The sequence below is a fragment of the Hemicordylus capensis genome, chromosome 15, assembly GCF_027244095.1.
Source record: "Hemicordylus capensis ecotype Gifberg chromosome 15, rHemCap1.1.pri, whole genome shotgun sequence".
Lineage (NCBI taxonomy): Eukaryota > Metazoa > Chordata > Lepidosauria > Squamata > Cordylidae > Hemicordylus > Hemicordylus capensis.
Window position 1 is genome coordinate 15,106,268 of NC_069671.1, and position 20,210 is coordinate 15,126,477.

The following is a 20,210-nucleotide window of genomic DNA, read 5'->3' on the forward strand; positions in this document are numbered from 1 at the left end:
GGTTTTCTTCTGGTAGGATACAGGAGGGGTTGACCATTGCCTCCTCCCGCGCAGTGTGAGATGTGCCTTTCAGCACCTTCCTAGATTGCTGCAGCCCTATATAGGTGTTTACCATAGTCTGGGAAACATATGAGTGGGGATTCAAACTGGCAACTTCTGGCTTGCTAGTCAAGTTACTTTCCCACTGTGCCACTAGGGGGTTCCTTTGTCTTGTTAGGGGCTTAAATTTACTTGCAAGTCGCCCAGAGCCTGACCTCCAGCTGAGTCCATATACCCCTCCGGATCGGATGCCTCGCCCCAGGCTCTGCCCCTCACCCAGCTGACGAGCAGATAGCCTGGACGACTAGCAGCCCTCAGGCCTGGAGCTGAGCGCACTCTCACCTCTCCTTCCGTTCCTGCCTGGGGCATGACTGGAGCATGAGCTCCCTGGCATGCTGGGCCCCAATCCCCCGGGGAAGCCCATCTCTGGGTACTGCTTTTGTGGGGGGGGGCAGTTCAGGAGCCCAGCTGGGGATTCAGGGCCCCCTGGGCATGATGTGGAAGCTGGAGTCCAGCGGCTTCGTCACTGGCTTGCCTAACCTAGCTGGCCTCTCCATCCGAGACGGGGCTACGTCAAAGATTCCTCCATGCTGCTAAGAGATGCGGAGAACTGACCTCAACCAAAAGGTGGTCCGGTATGATGACACATGCATGAAGCCACCTCAGCAGAGTGGATGACAGAGCCAGTTCATTCTTATTTATTCTGAATGCATAGCCTTTCCTCTTCTCCTCCTCCCCCTCCTCCCTTCTTCTTCTTCTTCCTCCTCCTCCTCCTCCCTCTTTCTCCTTCTTCTTCCTTCTCTTTCTCCTCCTCCCTCCATGTCCTTCTGCTACCTCCTCCTTTCTCCTTCCTCCTCCTCCTCTCTCTGCTCCTTCTCTTCTTCCTCCTCCTCCTTCTCTCTCTCCTCCTCCTTCCTCTGCCTCCTCCCTTCCTCTTCCCTCCCTCCTCCTCCCTTCTTCCTCCTCCTCCTCCTCCTCCTCCCTGTTTCTCCTTCTGCTTCCTCCTTTCTCCTCCTCCTCCTTGTCCTTCTGCTTCCTCTTCCTTTCTCCTTCTTCTTTCTCCTCTCTCTGCTCCTTCTCTTCTTCCTCCTCCTCCTCCTTCTCTCTCTCCTCCTCCTTCCTCTGCCTCCTCCCTTCCTCTTCCCTCCCTCCTCCTCCTCCCTCCTTCTCCCTGTTTCTCCTCCTCATCCTTCTGCTTTCTCCTTTCTCCTCCTCCTTTCTCCTTCCTCCTCCTCCTCTCTCTGCTCCTTCTCTTCCTCCTCCTTGTTCTCTTTCTCTTTCTCCTTCTTTCTCCTCCCCCCTCTCCTCCTCCCTCTTCCAGGAACCCTGCAGTGGGCACAATAACACTCTAAACACCAACTGGACCCATTTATTAATATGTATTTATTTATTGAAAAGGTTTTACCCAGGTCTCCAAGTGAAATACTTTCCGGAATAGCAAACCATTTAAAACAGAGCCAGAATAAACATCATAAAATGCTACAAACACAGGAACGGCAGCAAATGTTTTTTAAAAAGAGGCAGATTAAAATGTCACAGAAGTCAGTGCTGAAAAAACTTGGGTGAAACGAAACATTTTTGCCTGGGGCTTGCATGGCATCAACTGGCCCCACGTGAAGACTTTTTGATTTTTCCAGGCTGCTTCTGTGCCTTCCTGGTCCTCAGCCGCCACCTTCCCAGACCCCCTGTTTCTTCACACTCACTCTTTCCTATTCCCTACGTGCAGTGTTGATTTCCCTCCCCCAAAACGACTGTCCGCATTTCCCTCCCTGCCGCTGTACTAATTTGCAGTGCTCCCCGAGTCACCCCTTCCTCTTGAGAACACTCTCTGTGATGTCACAGCAGTCCAGCCAATGGTTAGGGTGAGATTTCGCTGCGCCCCAAAGCTTCTCCTTCCACATTCTTCAGCTTTCCAATGTTTCCTTGTGCCCCGTAAAGGCGCGATGGTTTACATGAGATGGGTCCGTATTTGCCACAACACTGAGAAAGCAACTTCCCCATTACTGGGTTTCCTTTCCTTGTTTTTGCTGTTCTTCCAGGCAACGAGCCAACAGCAGCTGCTTCCAGTCGGGGAAATTATCCACAACAGAACCGCAAGCCTTCCGATGCCAGAATGGCACCGGGCGGCAGTGAATACGCAGGGGAAGGCCCCGAAACCCAGGATTACACCGCACAGAACGACGTCAACAGGAGCCCTGGAGGTGAGAGAAGGGTGCACCTATCCGATTTTTTTTGAGGTCTTGATCATCTATTCTGTTTGTCTCCCAATGGTGCATCAAGCTGCAGGCAGGAATGAGTGCAATACTAAAATTAGTTCATGAGCCCCGAAGTGCCCACCCCACACAGAGGAGACCCACACACTGGGTCTCTGCATGAATCTCTGATCAGAGTGAATGACAGGGAGGGTAATTGGATGTGGTTGGACCCGTCAGTCACCTTTGATTTGATGTAAGGCAACATCCGGTGTTCCTAAGACCATTAGAGCAGGGTTTCTTAACCTTGGGTCCCCAGATGTTGTTGGACTGCAACTCCCATCATCCCCAGCCATGGCCTTTGTGACTGGGGATGATGGGAGTTGTAGTCTGACAACATCTGGGGACCCAAAGATTAAGAAACCCTGATCTAGAGCTCGAAAAGAACCGGCACGTTGGATGTGAGCGACGGGAAGCCGACGATGAGATGCTTCCGCAGCCGTTGAGTCGATGTGCTGCCTTTGTCTTTCTGTGAGCAGCTCTCTCCAGCGTGGCTTTGACGGCCCCTCCGTTGCGCAAATTGTTTCCATAAAACCAGATGATTGGCAGCTTGGTCAGCTTCTGCCAGGGACCGAGTCTCTCTAGGTGGCGACGGTAGGTTGATGGGCGTCTTTGCTGGAGGAGCGGAGCTGGTGGATTCTGCTTGGTGAGCTTCAACGTGAGCTGGAAGCCGTCCAAGACGGCTGGCTATGCAGGGAAATATTTAACAGCAGACTGCAGGGGAAAGATCCCAAGCACGTAATCCTCGCGCCTCCTGCCATACGGAGCGTTTGCCGTTCTGCTTCGTCTTGGCTCAGCTGCAAAAAGATGCCGCAAGGTTTGGTTTTATGATATCGAGAACTTGGGAGCGGCGTTGTGGTGTCAACGGGGAAGCAGGACATTCCCCATTCAGTTCTTGAATGGACCATAAACTCACCTCCTGCAAAACCCCGCCTGGGTGCTTTCCAGTTTAACCCCTACCACTGTGTCATTGTGTCACCTCTTGAGTTGGGACGCTGCAGCCCTTATGCTGTCAGGAGGGTGCCGTTCACATTTCCGATGCCGCCTTTCGGATTTTATCGCTGTGATTTAGTGCCATAAAGCTGTATGTCTGTTGCAAAGAATTCCGTTGTAGATTCTGGGGATCGTTTTCAATCCGATCCTGCCATGCCGAAGCATTTTACCACGGTTGCAGGGGTTAATCTGGAAAGCACCCTGGCCATGCCCACAGTGTGGGAACCAGGATCCTTGCCAATCTGAAAAGGTTGTTTCTTGCCATCAAGAGGACTGTCAAGCAGCCTTGGGCAACGTGTTGGTTTTTTGGACTACAACTCCCATCACCCCAGCCAGGGTGGCAGGGGATGATGGGAGTTGTAGTCCGAAACCAAGCAGCTCCCCAAGACTGCTGCCACAAAGAACAACTGGCATAGCACAACATTTTCTGGACTCTACCATTGCATATGGGAGGTGCAGGAATTGTGTTACTAAATGCAACCCTGTTTTCTAGCTTTCCCCATTTCCTGGCCTCTGTCAAATCACTGTCCCTCTGTCTGCCTTTTGAAAAAGATGGAGGCCACTTAAACATGTTGAAATGGAAAATGTCAGTGATTCAGCTTCAGCAGAGGGAGATTTTTAGAAGCCTGCTGTGCTGGAGAGTAAAACCAAACCAAAAAAGATCCAACCCCCCACCCCACCCTATCCCAAGGATTTGTTCATCAGCTTCTTGCTGCATCCTAGTTTCTCACAGATCAGCTACATTTTTATTTCATTTATCCTAAATATAGCTGACCCAGTTGTGCTATTTATCTGGGCAAAAGAGAGAGAGAGAGAGAGAAAGAGATGGTTTCTCTGCCTTCTGGGAATCCATCGAGATGAAAACTGTCCGCTCCCAGCCAGATCTGAAGGCCAAGAGCTTAGGAATGCCGGAGGCTGCTTTATACAGAGTCATTGGTCCATCTCGCTCAGTTTCGTCTACACAGACTGGCAGAGGCTCTCCAAGGTTTCAGGCAGGAGCCTTTCCCAGGTCTTCCTGGAGATGCTGCCAGGGACGGAACCTGGGACCTTCTGCATTTCTGGATGCAAGCTGATGCTCTCCCACTAAGCTACAGCCCCATCTGCTAAGGGGAAGATCTTCCAGTGCTCACACATCAAGTCTCCCATTCAAATGCAAACCAAGGTGGACCCTGCTTAGCAAAGGGGACAGTCCATGCTTGCTACCCCAAGACCAGCTCTCCTCCCTTAATCACGTGCCCTCAAATCTGAAGCTTGATACCGGGGCTCCACCTGTACAGAGGACTCCCACACAGAGAAAGGACTCCCACAAACGACTCCCACACAGAGAAAGGTGCCTCTGAGCATGTCCAGAGCTCCCCCTTCCGATGAATAAATAGAATTAGGCATGAGAGCGATCTAGGGCTAAGAAGAAAGAGGGTTGTTCCCTCTCCAAGATGCGTACGGCATCTAAATGCCTTCCTGAGCTATGGATCTGAGACCATCCCGCCTTGTAAGTTGTGTCCTTTTCCTCTTCCATGTTCTCTGCCTTCTTCCTTCCTTAGGTATAAAGCGAGCCAATTCTGTCCAGGCCGCCAGTGCCCGGCAGACGCCGGCGGCTTCTAACCAGAGTCCATCTGCCGCGCTGGCAGAGCAAGGTTTGTTTGGCCTTCTGCATGCTGTGCGCGTCCAGCTGTCATGATGGCATTGCTCGGCTTTTGACGAAAACCCGTGGCACATGGAGCCGATTACCCAGGAAAGTGCCTTATCCTGAGTCAGAATGTGGTCCGTCTGCCCCGGCATTGCCCACACTGACTGGCAGCATCTCTCCAGGGCCTCAGGCGGAGAAGGGTCTTTCCCAGGCCTGCCTGGAGATGCTGCCAGGGACAGGACCTGAGACCTCCGGCATGCAAAGCAGTGTTATGCTCCTTAGGAACATAGGAAGCTGCCATATACTGAGTCAGACCCTTGGTCTATCTAGCTCAGTATTGTCTTCACAGACTGGCAGTGGCTTCTCCAAGGTTGTAGGCAGGAATCTCTCTCGGCCCTCTCTTGGAGATGCTGCCAGGGAGGGAACTTGGAACCTTCTGCTCTTCCCAGAGCGGCTCCATCCCCTGAGGGGAAGATCTTACAGGGCTCACACTTCTAGTCTCCCATTCATATGCAACCATAGCTGACCCTGCTTAGCTAAGGGGGCAAGTCATGCTTGTTACTACAAGACCAGCTCTCCTGGATGGATCCAAATACTATTATTATAGTATTATACTATAATACTATATAAAATTGGTATTATAATACTATAATACCAAATACTATTAGTATAGTATTATTTGGATGGATCAAAATACTAGAGTGGCCCCATTGCGTCCAGGGCTCCCTTTGGGTCATTAAGAGGATGTTAAGCGTAGCTCTCGGCTTGAAACATCAGAACTCTGGAGGAGAACTTAGCAATAGTTCTCCTCCATCTCCTCCTCCTCCTGCATGATCCCCACCTCGTGTTAAGGTCATCTGGAGATGTCCGTCTCCAGTAGCCACCAGTACGTCCGCTGGCGACTCGGACCCGGGCCTTCTCTGTAGCTGCTCCTGGGCGCTTTCCAGATTACACGCTGAAACGAGTAAAATGTTTCGGCTTGATAGGATCGTATTGAAAACACAAATAAAAGGTCCAGCCGTTTGTTGCGCAAAGCTGCCAGCAGGGGGAGCCGTCTTTGCTAGCTTGTGCAAACCTCCTACAATGGGAAAAGACAGCTACTTTTTTGCGATGCACATGCAACGTTATAGGACTGTAACGCAGAGATAAAACCCGAAAGAAGGCATTGGAAATGTGAATGGCACCTTCTTCTTCTTCTTTAATTATTATTTTAATAAATTAAACATTATTAGAAGAAAATTTACAATGCAAAAAAAAAAATTAATCCAAACACAAATGGCAAAACATCATACAACAAACCCCAATTCAGCTATCCATCCACATTCTAATATTATCTGGGGTAAGATGACAACCATAATTCTCCCACTTGGTGTAACGAATAAAATTTGACATATAACATAAAAAGAGTTATTTGCGGTCTGATTTGCACAAGACCGAATAATATGAGATAACTTTTATGATATTGCGATATGCCATAGATGCTTATACCAGTTATCCATCGACATGGTTTGATTTTCCCAGGCCTTGGCTATAGCTAACCTGGCCACAATCACCATAAACATCACTAATTTTTTGATGACCCCAGAAAATATATGTACTAACGCCAGCTGGAGGCATAATCCTATTTTTTATTTTGTGATTCCGCACCTTGCTGTCAGCGCAGGGACTGTGGTGTCCCAACACAGGAAATACGGAAACACACTTAGCGGATCCGTAGTGACACTCTGGTAGCGTGTCATCTGGAAAGTGCCTTGAGCTGTGGAACGCATTCCCAGCAGAAATGTGTGGTTTGAGAAGATCATTGTTGGCCTTCAGGAGAGCCCTGACGATTTCTCTGTTTGGCCTGGCCTCCCAGGGGCTTTAAAGTGCTTTGAAAGTTTGTAACTGTTTTTTAAAAAAATGGTTTAAAATTGTTTTCAAATTTCTGTTAAACGATCGTTAGTTTTTTGTTTGGTTGTTGTACACCACCCAGAGCCTCTGGATGGGGCGGTATAAAAATGTAATAAAATATAATCATAAATAATAATAGTTGCATGTCGCTTTTCGCCTTGCAGGTCCTGCAGCTGGCGGGGGCCGTCCTGCTGGCCGCTTCCCAGAGAGGCAAGGTAAAGCATCCATCCTCCATTTTTAACCCATGCCAAGCTGCTACAAACCTCTGGTGATCGACCCCGTCCTGGGGTACCCAAGAGCAGAAAACAGCTCATGCAGTGCCGTGAGCAACCAAGGAAAACCTAGGAAGCTGCCTTCTGCTGAGTCAGACAATGCTCCATCCAGCTCAGTATTGTCTACACAGACTGGCAGCAGCTCCTCCAAGGTTGGAGGCAGGAGACTCTCTCAGTGCTGTCTTGGAAGGAACCTGAAACCTCCTGCATGCAAGCACACAGCTGCTCTTCCCAGAGCGGCCTGATCCCCTGGTGGGCGGGGTGGGGTGGGGATTTACAGTGCTCACACATGTAGTCTCCCATCCAAATGTAAACCAGGGCAGACCCTGCTTAGTAAAATTCATGCTTGCTACCCTAAGACCAGCTCTCTTCTAGAAGAGCACCAGCTGATAGCAGGATACCGGTTTTCCTCTCCTCTCCTGCAACTTTTGATTGTTATGACCAAGGCATTGCCTGGTTCACACAGCCATTTGGATCGAGGTTTAATTCCCACAGGCAGCCTTTCGACGGCTCCCCCGCAAGCTGACCCCTCCTTCTCTGCTTCCGGCGCCCCCTGGGAGGACAGAGCAGGTCCTGGCTACTCGGCGCCCGCAACGGAGCGACCCATGCGCCAGACGGGGGCTCCCTATAGCCAGGCCGCCGCCCCGCCTCCACCTGTGCGGCAGACTCCGCAGGAGGACGAGGACGAGGACGAAGCTAATAGCTATGACTCCGACGAAGCAAGTAAGTGGCAACGGGGTCGGCCTGGCCAGGGCTGGTGGCTCCATCCCTCTGGGGTGGGGTGTCACCTGGGGCACCGATTCTTGTGGGTGGGTGGGGGGGCACTGCACTTCCTCTCTTTCCCTCTCCAAGCAGCCACTGACATGCCTGCCTTGCTGGCAGTGCCTGTTTGCTCTCCTCCCTGGAGACTGGGGAGTGCTGGGGAGAGGGAGCAAAGCTAGCCTTGCCTGGCTAGGCACTCCCTCCCGTCCCGGCAAAGCCAACCTTGCCTGGCTTGGCCCTCTCTCCCGTCCCGGCGAATGATTTGCCTGTAGGGCTCAGGTTCAAAACGGGGCTCCACACTCCTCAGCAAAGCCAAACTTAGTGTTAGTGTTCCCTCGTACAGGGATTCCCAGCAGTTGTTGACTACAACTCCCAGAATCCCCAGCTGCAATAGCTGTTGCTTGTGGCTTCTGGGAGTTGAAGTCAACAACACCTGGGAACTCCTGTTAGAGCCCAAAGCCCTCAGGCCAGCCCTGCTGCCTCTTTCTCACTTAGTCCCACCGACTTAGTCCCACTGACTTAGTCCCACCTCACCAAGGCCTTGCAGCCTTGACTGTGGAGGAGGCCCCAGGGGCGCTCTTCCCCTAGGACTTCTGGGCCGAAGTCCAGGGCCTCCACTCCCCCTGGGCCCCTCCCAAATCCTCTTATGCCTGTCCTGGGTGGCGTGGTCTCCATGCCAAGCCATGCCACCAGCCCGTGCTGTGCCAGGCAACCAAGTGTGATTGTGACCTGCACCAGATGCTTTAGGGACAGATGGGGGAGTGGGGAAAGAAATATATGGGATGGGGAATATGTTAAGTTGTGTATTGTAATGCTTCTTTAATTTAATTAAAAGTTGCGCCATCGAGTCGGTGTCGACTCCAAGTGACCACAGAGCCCCGTGGCTGTCTTTGGTAGAATATAGGAGGGGTTTGCCATTGCCATCTCCTTTGCAGTGTGAGATGATGCCTTTCAGCATCTTCCTCTATCGCTGCTGCCCGATAGAGGTATTTCGGGGATTCGAACCAGCAACCTCTTGCTCGCTAGGCAAGTTACTTCCCTGCTGTGCTATGAGGTGGCTCTGCTCATGCCTATTTGCATAAATAGACCTGTTTTTTATTCTCACATTCTTGTGAGTTCGGTTGCTGTTGGTGCTCTGTAGAACCCATGTGTTAAAAATTGTGTGTGTGTGTGTGTGTGTGTGTGTGTGTAGGGGGATGATGCTTAACTTCATCATCTGGGGGTGGGCTCCAATGGCCTTTAGGTCCAGGCTCCAAAATTACCTGGGTGCCCTTCTGGGAGGCCCTACTGCAGGGGCCGACACGCCCCCAGTGGGGAATGTGGCAGGCCAGCCCAAGAAGACGCCCCACCTGAGGAGTCCAAGGGACCTGATTGGTCGCACCCTCTCCTGCTCCAGACTCCCCCCACTCCTACACGAGAAGAGGCAGAGATGCGTCTGAGCCGAAGCCTGCATGAGGAGGCCCAATGCACAGCTGGCATCACTGAAAGACTCTGAGCCTTCTTTGGGAGGAGGAATCATGAGGTCCTGAACCAGTGTCCCTTCTAACAGGGTTTCATAGCTGTTGTTGACTACAACTCCCAGAATCACCAGCTGCAATGGCTTTGGCTTAGGGATTCTGGGAGTTGTAGTCCAGAACACCTGGGAATCCCTGTGAGAGGGAACACTGCCCAGGTGCCTCTTCTAGGCCCTTCTGAGGTTCCCAGAAGGGATGCTATCAACTCTTCGTCTTGCTGCTGGTACAATACCGCTCCTTGGTACCAGACTTCCCTTCTTCCCAACGGGCTGGGCTGCTCCCTGGCTGTCTCCGTCCCTGTCCTTGCCCTTAATGCACAGTAGTTGGGGAGTCTCATACCCAGAGGCATAACTATAGGGGGGGCAGGGGGGGCACGTGCCCCGGGCGCCATCTTTTCTGGTCACGTGGGGGGCGCCGCCATGACAAAAAAAAATTATTATTATTATTTATTTTTTGTTAATACAAATGTTTCCTGCTCAGTGCAGCAGCGCTGCAGCAGTCAAGGGAGCGCGTCAGCGCCCCCTCCCCCACGAGCGGTCCCTTCTGTGCTGCCCACACACCCCCATTGCTTTGTTGGCGCCTGGTGGCCAGTCAGTGGCCTGGCTTGGCGGCGGCGGGCACTTGTGAGGAAAAACCTAAGTATAATGTAGTATGTTGGGGGGGGGCGGGGGGGCGCCATTTCAGTGCTTGCCCCGGGCGCCGTTTTCCCTAGTTACACCTCTGCTCATACCATCCGCAAGCCAGGCCCACGGATTTTGGCATTGGTACCATCCTGGTGGATGAGGGCTCATAGGGCTCTTTGGCAACGTCCACCCCACTAGAGATGGAAAAGGGGTGATAGCCTTGTTGCACTTACAGCTTTCTCTGTGTCATCACCCTTTCTTTAGCCCTACCCCCAAATGATTCGGGTTAAATTGCTGTCGTTTTTGCACAGAGGGAAGCAACCTGATGGATGGTCAGCCTGCAGGTGGGAGAGGGAGGGGCGGGAGAGAGAAGGGGAGAAGCAGCCCGTGTTGGGGCGGGAGAGGGTGGAGCAACATGTCTCAGGCTGGGTGGGAGAGGGAGGAGCAATCTGTCTCGGGCTGGGCGGGAGAGGGTGGAGCAACATGTCTCGGGTTGGGTGAGAGGGAGGAGCAATCCGTCTCGGGCTGGGCGGGAGAGGGAGGAGCAATCCGTCTCGGGCTGGGCGGGAGAGGGAGGAGCAATCCGTCTCGGGCTGGGCGGGAGAGGGAGGAGCAATCCGTCTCAGGCTGGGTGGGAGAGGGAGGAGCAACCTGTGCTCCTGCCGGGAAGCTGAGGCCGTAGTGCCTCCTTTGACACCGCAGCCCCAACCTGGCTTGTTAGGATGGGTTGTTACTGGTTCAGCCCCTTGGCCACTCAATGGGCCTCTCAGCCACCCTGGATGTGCTCCTGTCTCCCTTTGCCTTCTAGGCTTTCCCCAGCTCCTGTCCAGATGCAGCCATAAGCACCAGAAGCTTATGGTTTGGAAACCCAAAAAGAAACCCGGGATTCTTGCCACGCTGCCACGATCCAGCGCCTGATTCGGAAGGGCTTTGCTTGGGCAAGGGAGAGGGGGAAACCATTGCATGCAGCTGCCGTTTCTTGGCCTCCCCCGTCTTTGCAACTGCTGGTGTATTTTTTATGAATGGGTCATCCTTTTAAAATGGGTTCGACTTGCCTGAGGCCAGGAGCCTGTCCTCTTCTGCCTGGGGGTGTGGGGCTGCTGGGGTCCTGGGGGTTTGCGACATCTTCCCAAAAACCCACTAAGTGCTTTTAATGGCTGGTGAATAAATCATGAGGTGGGAGTGATTTGGTGAGCCCATTTAGGTTCTCCCATATGGAAAATGACAACCCCGCTCCCCCCAAAGGCCTCTGAACTGGGGGATTTGCATTATTCATGGGGAAGGGAAAAGCCCGCAGGCGTTTTTTCTGCAGCAAGCATCTGTAACTCTCGGGGTAGGGGACGTGGGAAGGCTCTCAAGGTGAAAAGCAAATCCTGATTTCTGAGAAGCATCTTGTCATGCCCAGAATAAAGTATGTGGGTTCTGTCTCTCTTCTTTTGTCATTTATTGCCCTTTACCTCTCCTGCTAAAACTGATTGTAGGCCTTTCGGGGCAAGGACCTGTGCTCTATTGCTTATGCTGGAACCGCTGAAGTTGCCTTCTGCTGAATCTGACCCTTGGTCTGTCTAGCTCAGTGTTGTCTACACAGACCGGCAGCAGCAGCTCTCTGGGGGTCTCAGACAGAGAAGGCTCTTTCCCGACCTGCTACCTGATTCTGGAGGCACTAGGGATTGAATCTGGAGAGACCAGGGGTGGTATGCTTCTGCATGCAAGACCCCTGCTAACTGAGCAAAGCAGCAGTTTTAAAAATGCTGATTCTCTTTATTTAGCAGGGGGAGAGCAACTGGCCCTATCCAGCCCCAACACAGCATCCCTCCAGTGGCTGTTGCTGGTTATCTTATAGACTGTGAGCCCTTTGGGGACAGGAAGCCTCTACCTATTTATCTAAACCACTTTGGGAACTTTTGTTGAAAAGTGGTATACATTCACCCTTCACCAACCATGGGTTTCCCAATTGCTCACTTGGCAAAGAGGCACCTTTTAATGTGGTGATTCTCTTTATTGAGCAGGGGGAGAGTAACTGGCCCTCTCCACCCCCAGCACAGCGTCCCTCCAGTGCCTGTTGCTGGTGTCTGTCTTGCGTTTCTTTTTAGATTGTGAGCCCTTTGGGGACAGGGAGCCATCTTGTTTATTTGTTATTTCTCTGTGTAAACCGCCCTAAGCCATTTTTGGAAGGGCGGTATAGAAATCAAATGAATAAATACATAAATAATAAATTGCGAACTTGAGTATCCACAATTGGGAAATCGCAGCAGGTCTCGAAAACCGTGACCTGAGTATCTGTGGTTCGGCAAGATTTTTTGGAAATTTGGGGGTTTTTTGGGGGGGGATTTCTAGGAGTCAGGGGGTCATTTCTGGGGGTCAGGGGTAATTTCCAGGGGCCAGGGGTGCTTCTCCCCTATATTTAATGGTCTTTCTGCAACCATGATCCCCCCAACCCCCTGTTTCTCATTGGTTATAATGCCTTGTCAACTGTGAATTGGCCAACTGAGAGGTTTTCCATGGAACGGAACCCTCACGGTTGTCAAGGGACAACTGTATAAATATTCGTCATGGTAGTAGTCCTGTCCCTGTTTCCCCTGGACCTTCCTGCCCACTTGGGTGTAGATTTCTGACCTGTTTCGCCATGAATCTTACTCAGAAATCCCTGACCGCTCCCAATATCATCATCATCATCATCATCATCATCATCATCATCCCCCCTCCTTTCTCTCGCCAGCCACCCTCGGCGCTCTGGAGTTCAGCCTGTTGTACGACTCCGAAAACAGCTCTTTGCACTGCACCCTCATCAAGGCCAAGGTACGTGACCGACGGAGTCCTACTCTCTGAAGCGGAGGCCGGTTCAGAAGCCCCAGCACGGCCTTGCCCTGAAGACGTCTGCAAGAGAAAGTCTTCTCCATTGGCGAGCCTCCAGTTGGACCTTCTCTTCAAGTCCTGGGAGTGATGGAGGGGATTTTGGGAATGGGACAGGAGCCCGGCTGGGGTCCCCGCTCCCCGGAGCTCTAGGGCTACTCCGAGGGGGTGGCTGCAAGACGGTCAACAAGCTCGGGCACTTCAGGTCCTGTCGGATCTGGGAGGCTCTGCTCAGGGTTCTCGTGTTCTCCTCCTCCTCCGAGAGGGTCTTCTCCAGGCTGGAGTCCAAGTGGGTCTTAACTAGAGATGTGAAGACCTGGGTGGGGAGAACCATTCCCCCCCCTGAAAAAAGAAAAAGAAAAAAACCTGGTTTCCCCCAGGGTTTTGTGTCTCCCAACTCCCCCAATTCTCCTGTTTCCCCCCAGGACTTCACGTGAAAAGGTGAAGGTGGTTTTGATCCCTGCAAATTGGAGCCAACATTTCTTCTCTGACGATGTTTAGCTCAGCCCTAAAGAGTTCCTTCTTGCCTCTCCCCTCATCTAGAACTGGGAAAGGTGCAGAAGAGGGCAACCCAGATGATCAGGGGCCTGGAGCCCCTCCCTTAGGAGGCTAGGCTACAGAATCTGGGGCTCTCTTTACTTTGGAAAAGAGGCGACTAAGGGGAGACAGGATCGAGGTGTATGAAATGATGCATGGAGTGGAGAGGGTGGACAGAGAGAGGTTTTTCTCCCTCTCTCACAACACTCGAACCAGGAGTCACCCCATGAAACTGAAGGTCGGGAGATTTAGGACCGACAAGAGGAAGTACCTTTCCACACAGTGCATAGTTAATCTGTGGAATTCTCTGCCAAGGGATGTGGCAATGATGGCCACCAGCTTGGATGGCTTTAAAAGGGGCTTGGACAAATTCACGGAGGACAGGTCTATCCATGGCTACTAGTCTGGTGGCTATCGGCCACCTCCAGCCACAGAGGCAGGATGTCTCTCAATCCCAGTTGCAGGGCAGCAACCGCAGGAGAGAGGGGTTCTCTCCTCACCTCTTGCCTGTGGGCTTCCCAGAGGCATCTGGTGGGTCACCGTGTGAAACAGGATGCTGGACTAGATGGGCCTCCTTGGGCCTGATCCAGCTGGATCATGTGTTCTTATGAAGAGTTCCTGATCTGTGCCAATTTTATTCTCACCCAGGGCTTGAAGCCGATGGACTCCAATGGACTGGCAGATCCTTACGTAAAGCTTCATCTTTTGCCAGGAGCCAGCAAGGTAAGGTAGCATCCAGCCATCCAGCCCAGCCCTCTTGACATCATCCAGGCCCACCCCCTTCTTCCTTCCTTCCTTCCTTCCTTCCAAGAAGAGGCCAGGTCCTGCCTGAGGACAGCAGCAGTACCACATAAAGAGGAACATGCGGTTTAGGAAACTGCCGTATACCGAGTCAGACCCTTGGTCCATCTAGCTCAGGATTGTCTACCCAGACTGGCAGCGGCTTCTCCAAGGTTGCAGGCAGGAGTCTCTCTCAGCCCTATTTTGGAGATGCTGCCAGGGAGGGAACTTGGAGGCTTCTGCATGCAAAGCAGATGCTCTAGGGAATGTACTAAAATGAATGAAAGGGAGTGCCCACTGAAAAACCCTGGTTCCTTCCAAAGGGCCGTAGACATGCATGGCCATTTGGAAGGAGGAGCACAGGAAGCCAGCTTATGCCTGCAAGCATGAAGGTGCTCTTCTGACTACTAGTAAATGAGGACTGTCATTGACCAGGCAAAGTCGTTTTGTGTAGATTACACTTATAGGCAAGTTCAAGAAATTAAATTTATGTAATTGAATGTTTTATTCATGTCCTGGGGAAAAGGAAGTAAAAGGACAGCTGGAAATTTGTAGGGTTTCAACATCAAATGTTCCTTGTATTGACTAATTACCATATAATATAATAAAATAAATTCATATAAATAAACAAATAGTAGATATAGCACATTCCACGTGCCTGGCACTTTACAGAGTGCAAAATGAGAGGTCTCTGCCCCAAGGACCTTACAATTTAAAATTCAACTCAAGGGAGACAACAGAGGAAGAGGAGGGAGGTATTGGCCGGGGTACACTGGGGGGAAAAGTCACTTCCATCTGTTTCAAACGTTTCTGTAGTTGATTAATTTGGTGGGATGCAATTTTAATTGGGATGGGCTAATCTTAATGGAGCAGGCTAAGAGTGAAGAGTATAAATAAAATAAAATAAAATAAATTAAAATATTTTATTAATTGGTTTATCTATTTGAGATTTCTGTCAAGTGACTGCAATAGCCCGGTTATGTTCCATAAGAAAAAAAGCAGTTTGACAGGGAAGGAAATGCCCCTGGCCGGACTTTCCTCTTCTACTGTTGAGCTAATCTTCCCAGCTTCCCCCTCCCCAACTGCTAGAGAAGATTAGCCGACAGAGATATAACCAAAGACGACAGCTGAAGAACCAGATAGCAGCTCCCCTTTGCCTGGGTATATCACTTCATTCCCTCTAGCTTTCCTGAGCTGTGGGGAGGAAATCATCTGGGATTTCTCAACTAGCAATGCTGGGCTGTTTTTGAAGTGTTGAGTAAAAGTAAGTAGTAATAAATTTATTACGGTCCTTAGACCAGCTTAACATTTAAAATAAGACAGGTATAATTTACAGAATATTCAAATCGCTCATACAAGCTCTACGAAGTTTGGATGCATCGAAACAAAACTTGGCCACATTTATAGAAGTATCAGATTTAAAATTTGACAGCAAAAAATCCAAGTAAAATTGATCCGTGTGGCCAGGATGATTCTTTAAGAGAGGAGCAATGCACTTAATATGAGCATCCCTATAAAACTGAATGTGTTGAGTGTAATAGGTAGCCCTCCCAGCACACCTAAAGTGACAACCAGCACTTCTGGTTAATGACTGAACATATGACGGCGATGCTGCTGTTCCCGCTCAGTATTTTCCAGCTTAGTCTTGTTTGCACCGGCTGGCAGCAGCCCCCCAGAGGTTTCAGGCAAGGAAGAGTCTCTCCCAGTCTGACTCAGCGGAGAAAGCAGTTATTGCCTGTAGAACGTTCTCCATGCAAGGCAGTGCTCTGTCCCTAAGTTACGTCTCTCCCTTTCTGTCATCATTTTGTTGTGCAGATTTGGGAAAGGGCCATAACTCAATGGAAGAGTATTTGCTTCGTGTGCCCAAAGTCCCGGGTTCAAGTTCTGGCATCTCCAGATAGGGCCGAAAGAAATCCGTCTCTGCTCATGTCTTAAGTGCATAGGCTGCCCTTTAGGGGGGGGAACAGGCTTATGGGCACAGAGGCACTTTGGGAGAAGGTGACATTGTTAAAATGAGGTGAAGCATCTGCTGAGAAATCTAATTATTACCGGGAGCTTAAAAGCGCCGGTTGCTTTGAAGGTTTTAGCACTGTTGTAATTGGTACGGTGGGAAAAAGAACATCCACGGAGTGACTCAACTTCTTTCCTATTTTTCCTCCCTCGCTGTATTAAATGGCTCCGTAAAGTCATGCTCCGAGGACAAAGGGAATTAAATTCTGTGGAACAAGCGTCTAGAAAGGACAGGACTGTATTAGCCCTAGGCCCAGGAAGGGGTTTCTCTTTGCTCAAGGAATCGATATGGTTTGCCATGGTTATTTGTAGGAAATGCAGATTTGCAAAGAAAACATATTGGGGTTCGGGGGAACCCTCACGGCATTTTTAAATTTGCACGTGCTGAGATCATGTGACCCGATCCAGCACCTTCAGTGTGCACATAGGTACAGAGGAAGCTGCCGTCTACTGAGTCAGACCCTTGGTTCATCTAGCTCAGTATTGTCTGCACAGACTTCCGCTTTTGGTAGACAACAAGGGGACAGGCGGTGGTAGGGAGGAACGCTGCTGCCCCGAAAGTTTTACTCAAAACTGGAGCGCCGGAGGGGGAAAAGTGGCAGGAGGGGTAAGTACACCCCCCGCCCTTAGAGCGACCCCCCCCAGCACCGGACCACGCCTCTGCAGTCTGTGCACATCACTACTTAGCACCATCCATTCAATATTAGTCCCAAGATGACGGTTTGATCAAGATCTTTCCAATCTGGAGGGGTTCTTTCCATCTGATTCATCCAGTCGAGGTCTTGTCAATCCGAAGGTTCGTATCGAACCATTGCTCCCGGTTTTGATGACTCCCGCTTTATTTTATTTTTTGGCAGTCAAACAAACTGAGGACCAAGACTTTGAGGAATACCCGGAACCCCATCTGGAACGAGACGCTGGTATATCACGGCCTCACAGATGAAGACATGCAGAGGAAAACGTTACGGCAAGTCGAGGCGTTGGTTAACTGGGCCCTCACAAAAGTACTGATAATCTCCCGTGGCCCTGGGAAGTGTCTTTCTTCTAAGGGTGGCTCTAAGGTGTTCCAATCTTGAATTGCCGTGGCTAGGTCAAACCAGTCCAAGATTGGTCCCCAAAGGGCTCATGATCTAAAAAGAAACATAAAGCAGATACCAGCAACAGCCACTGGAGGGATGCTGTGCTGGGGTTGGATAGGGCCAGCTGATCTCCCTCTGCTAAATATAAGAGAATCCCCACTTAAAAGGTGTCTCTTTGCTCAGTTGGATACAAACCAGGAGTTCGTATCCAAGGCGTTTATCGTAGAGCAGGGATGCCCAACCTGAGGCGCTCCAGATGTTGCTGGACTACAACTCCCATTATCCCCAGGCACGTAGCTGGGGATAATGGGAGTTGTAGTCCAGCACCCGCTGGGAAGCCTCAAGTTGGTCACTGCTGTTGTAGAAAGCGACGGATCCCGCAAACCTCTTTTCTTTATGTGTGGCTTTCTGGATGACTCGTCTCACAACAGGCCTTTCCGGCTGTTCTTTCTGCCTTCCAGGATCTCCGTGTGTGACGAGGATAAATTTGGCCACAACGAATTCATCGGTGAGACGAGGGTGGCGCTGAAAAAGGTGAAGCCCAACCAGAAAAAGAACTTCAACATCTGCCTGGAAAAAGCGATCCCGGTACTTTTTGCCACTTGGCATTACCTCCTTGTTAGTCCATGTGCTAATGGGTGGGGGGTTGGTATGGGGTGGGTGGGTTGAAACCACCGCTTCTAAAGGAAGTGTGTGTGCACATGTGGTCCATAGCTTGGAAAGAACAGAGATGGAAAGGGCAAGAGATCTGCAGTAGGGTGAGGACATAGGAAAGTGATTTACCCAACCCCGCATTCACATAGGAAATTCCCTGCCACAAGATCGCTTTGAAAAAGGCTTAGAGGCGCTCGTGGAAGAGGATAGGTTTGTCAGCAGCCATGAGATAATGATAAATAAATGGAACTTCAATGGTCCAAGGCAGTCTACCTTAGGATTCCAGTGCTTAAATTCTTATGTCTCTCGGGAAAGGGAGGCAGGCTTTGGGTTGCTCCTTGATTTTGCATCCAGAGGGAGATGTGTAGGAAAACATAAGATTAAAAATTGCCATCTTTAATGCAAACGCGTTGCTAGGGCTGCAGCATTGGGTTGATAATTGAAACAATCATTTTGTTGGATTTAAAAATGTGATTAATTGTGCAGCAATTTAAATTTTTTTTTGTGTGTAGTAATGTTTAAATTGCTGCACAATTTTAAATTTTTAAACAATAACCAGTTTTGCCAATGGTACTTACAAAACGCAGAGGTGGCAGGTCTCATCCTAGGAGAGGCATTCCCATTGCTCTCTCTCACATAGGAAGGAATACCTCTTCTGTGAGAGAGCCTCCTGGGACACCTCCCGTGGCACCCAAAGAGAGATAATTGTTTTCTTCAGAACAGTTTTTCTTCCTGTGCAGATCTTTGCAGATTTAACGGATTGGCTGATCAATTAAAACATGCACAACTAATTGGCTAAGATGTCTTTAACTGGGTGGCGTCACTAATATTTGCATAGGTGTTCCCTGGTTGTGCATAAACGTGATGGTGCTTTTACATGTAAACTGTTTTCTAGGGATGCATTGCATTAATTGCTGGGTGGTGAAAAGGGGTGCAGGTTTCCTTTAGGCCAGGCTCATAAGAATTCTGAAGTTGTCTTCTGGGGTGCTATTAAATAAACCTTCTCTCCTCTCCTCCATCCCTCCATCCAATGCTAACCTCCAGATGAAGCGGGCAGGAACATCCGGGGCTTCACGCGGAATGGCCTTATATGAAGATGAGGTAGGAAGACGCCAATAACTGTAATCGTTGGAAGCAGCAGTGACTCGTCCTAACAAGCCAGGAAACTGGCAGGGTGGTGGTGGAAGTGACCTACTGTGCTCAGTCTGTTCCCAGCTGTCCGACAATGCGCCCCAAATGCTGCAATTTTTGTTCCTCCCCCACCATGAAAAATTGTCTGTCAATCCTTGTCTAGTCCCTTTTTGTATTACACAGTTGTCTGATAGTTCCCCATTTACAATAATCTTAGCGTATTGCTCCGAATAAATTGTCTTAATTGCCCTAATAAAATTATTACCAGCAATTATTACCTCTAGTAATTAAAAAAACAAATGAGACAGAAGTTGGCTCCCTTACACAAAATGGTGGGCGGAATGGCCTCAGAGGTTATTTTCGCCCTGTCCAACCCTCAGATATGCAAAAATTCACCCTTTTGGGACTGGTTTTTCCCACGTCTGATGAGATCAAGTGCCAATTACCCAACCGCAGAGACGCAAAACTGCAGGTGTCAGGTCCACGGATAATGGGGTTCTCTTGTATGAATACGATGGATATTTATATACCGCTTTTCAACAAAAGTTCCCAAATAATTTACAAACACACACACAGGATGGCTCCCTGTCCCCAAAGGGCTCACAATCTAAAAAAGAAACATAAGATAGACACCAGCAACAGCCCCTGGAGGGATGCTGTGTTGGGGATGGATAGGGCCAGTTGCTCTCCCCCTGCTCAAAACAAGAGAATTGCCACTTTTAAAAGGTGCCTCTTTGCTCAGTTATAGCAAAGACAGCTATGCCTCCTGAGTCCTGGCTTCTTAGGATGAGCCACTAGTGGCTAGAAGATCCTGTTTGGCTTCCATGGCCATCATGGAATCAAATTGGATTTCATGCTGGATGTATATATTGGGCGGTGTAAACCTACGCAAAATTAAATAAATACAATCACCTAAATAAACAAATGCAAGCTCATACAGTGATGGGATCACTGAATACATCTTTGAGGGGCTCGGAGGTATTTTTGGTCCCAAATAGACTGTAGTAGGGGAAATTTGAAACAACCCCTTATTCAGTAGAGAAACCCAGTTTGATGGGAACAGAGTTCAAGAAGGAGGACTGGAGACAATTGCTTTAAGGGATAAAACAAGAATTTTTGTGGGTGGGGGGGAAGAAATAACAAACTTAGATCAGAGAACCTGCCCCCTGTATGAGCTAGGAAGGAAGGAATAAC

At 50.0% G+C, this 20,210-nt stretch overlaps 1 protein-coding gene across 3 annotated transcripts in view; it reads left to right on the forward strand.

Moving 5' to 3' along the window:
• RPH3A (rabphilin 3A) overlaps positions 1-20,210 on the forward strand; it is a 72,040-nt gene that overhangs the window by 45,444 nt on the left and 6,386 nt on the right. For 2 of the 3 annotated variants that reach the window (XM_053280290.1, XM_053280291.1), the window contains 9 exons: positions 2,079-2,240; positions 4,826-4,918; positions 6,966-7,016; positions 7,569-7,796; positions 12,692-12,771; positions 14,011-14,085; positions 17,010-17,119; positions 17,693-17,819; positions 18,930-18,986. In XM_053280290.1, coding sequence (XP_053136265.1) covers positions 2,079-2,240; positions 4,826-4,918; positions 6,966-7,016; positions 7,569-7,796; positions 12,692-12,771; positions 14,011-14,085; positions 17,010-17,119; positions 17,693-17,819; positions 18,930-18,986 — 983 coding nt within the window. The remainder of the gene's footprint in view (positions 1-2,078; positions 2,241-4,825; positions 4,919-6,965; positions 7,017-7,568; positions 7,797-12,691; positions 12,772-14,010; positions 14,086-17,009; positions 17,120-17,692; positions 17,820-18,929; positions 18,987-20,210) is intronic. The other variant, XM_053280292.1, reaches the window with a different exon arrangement.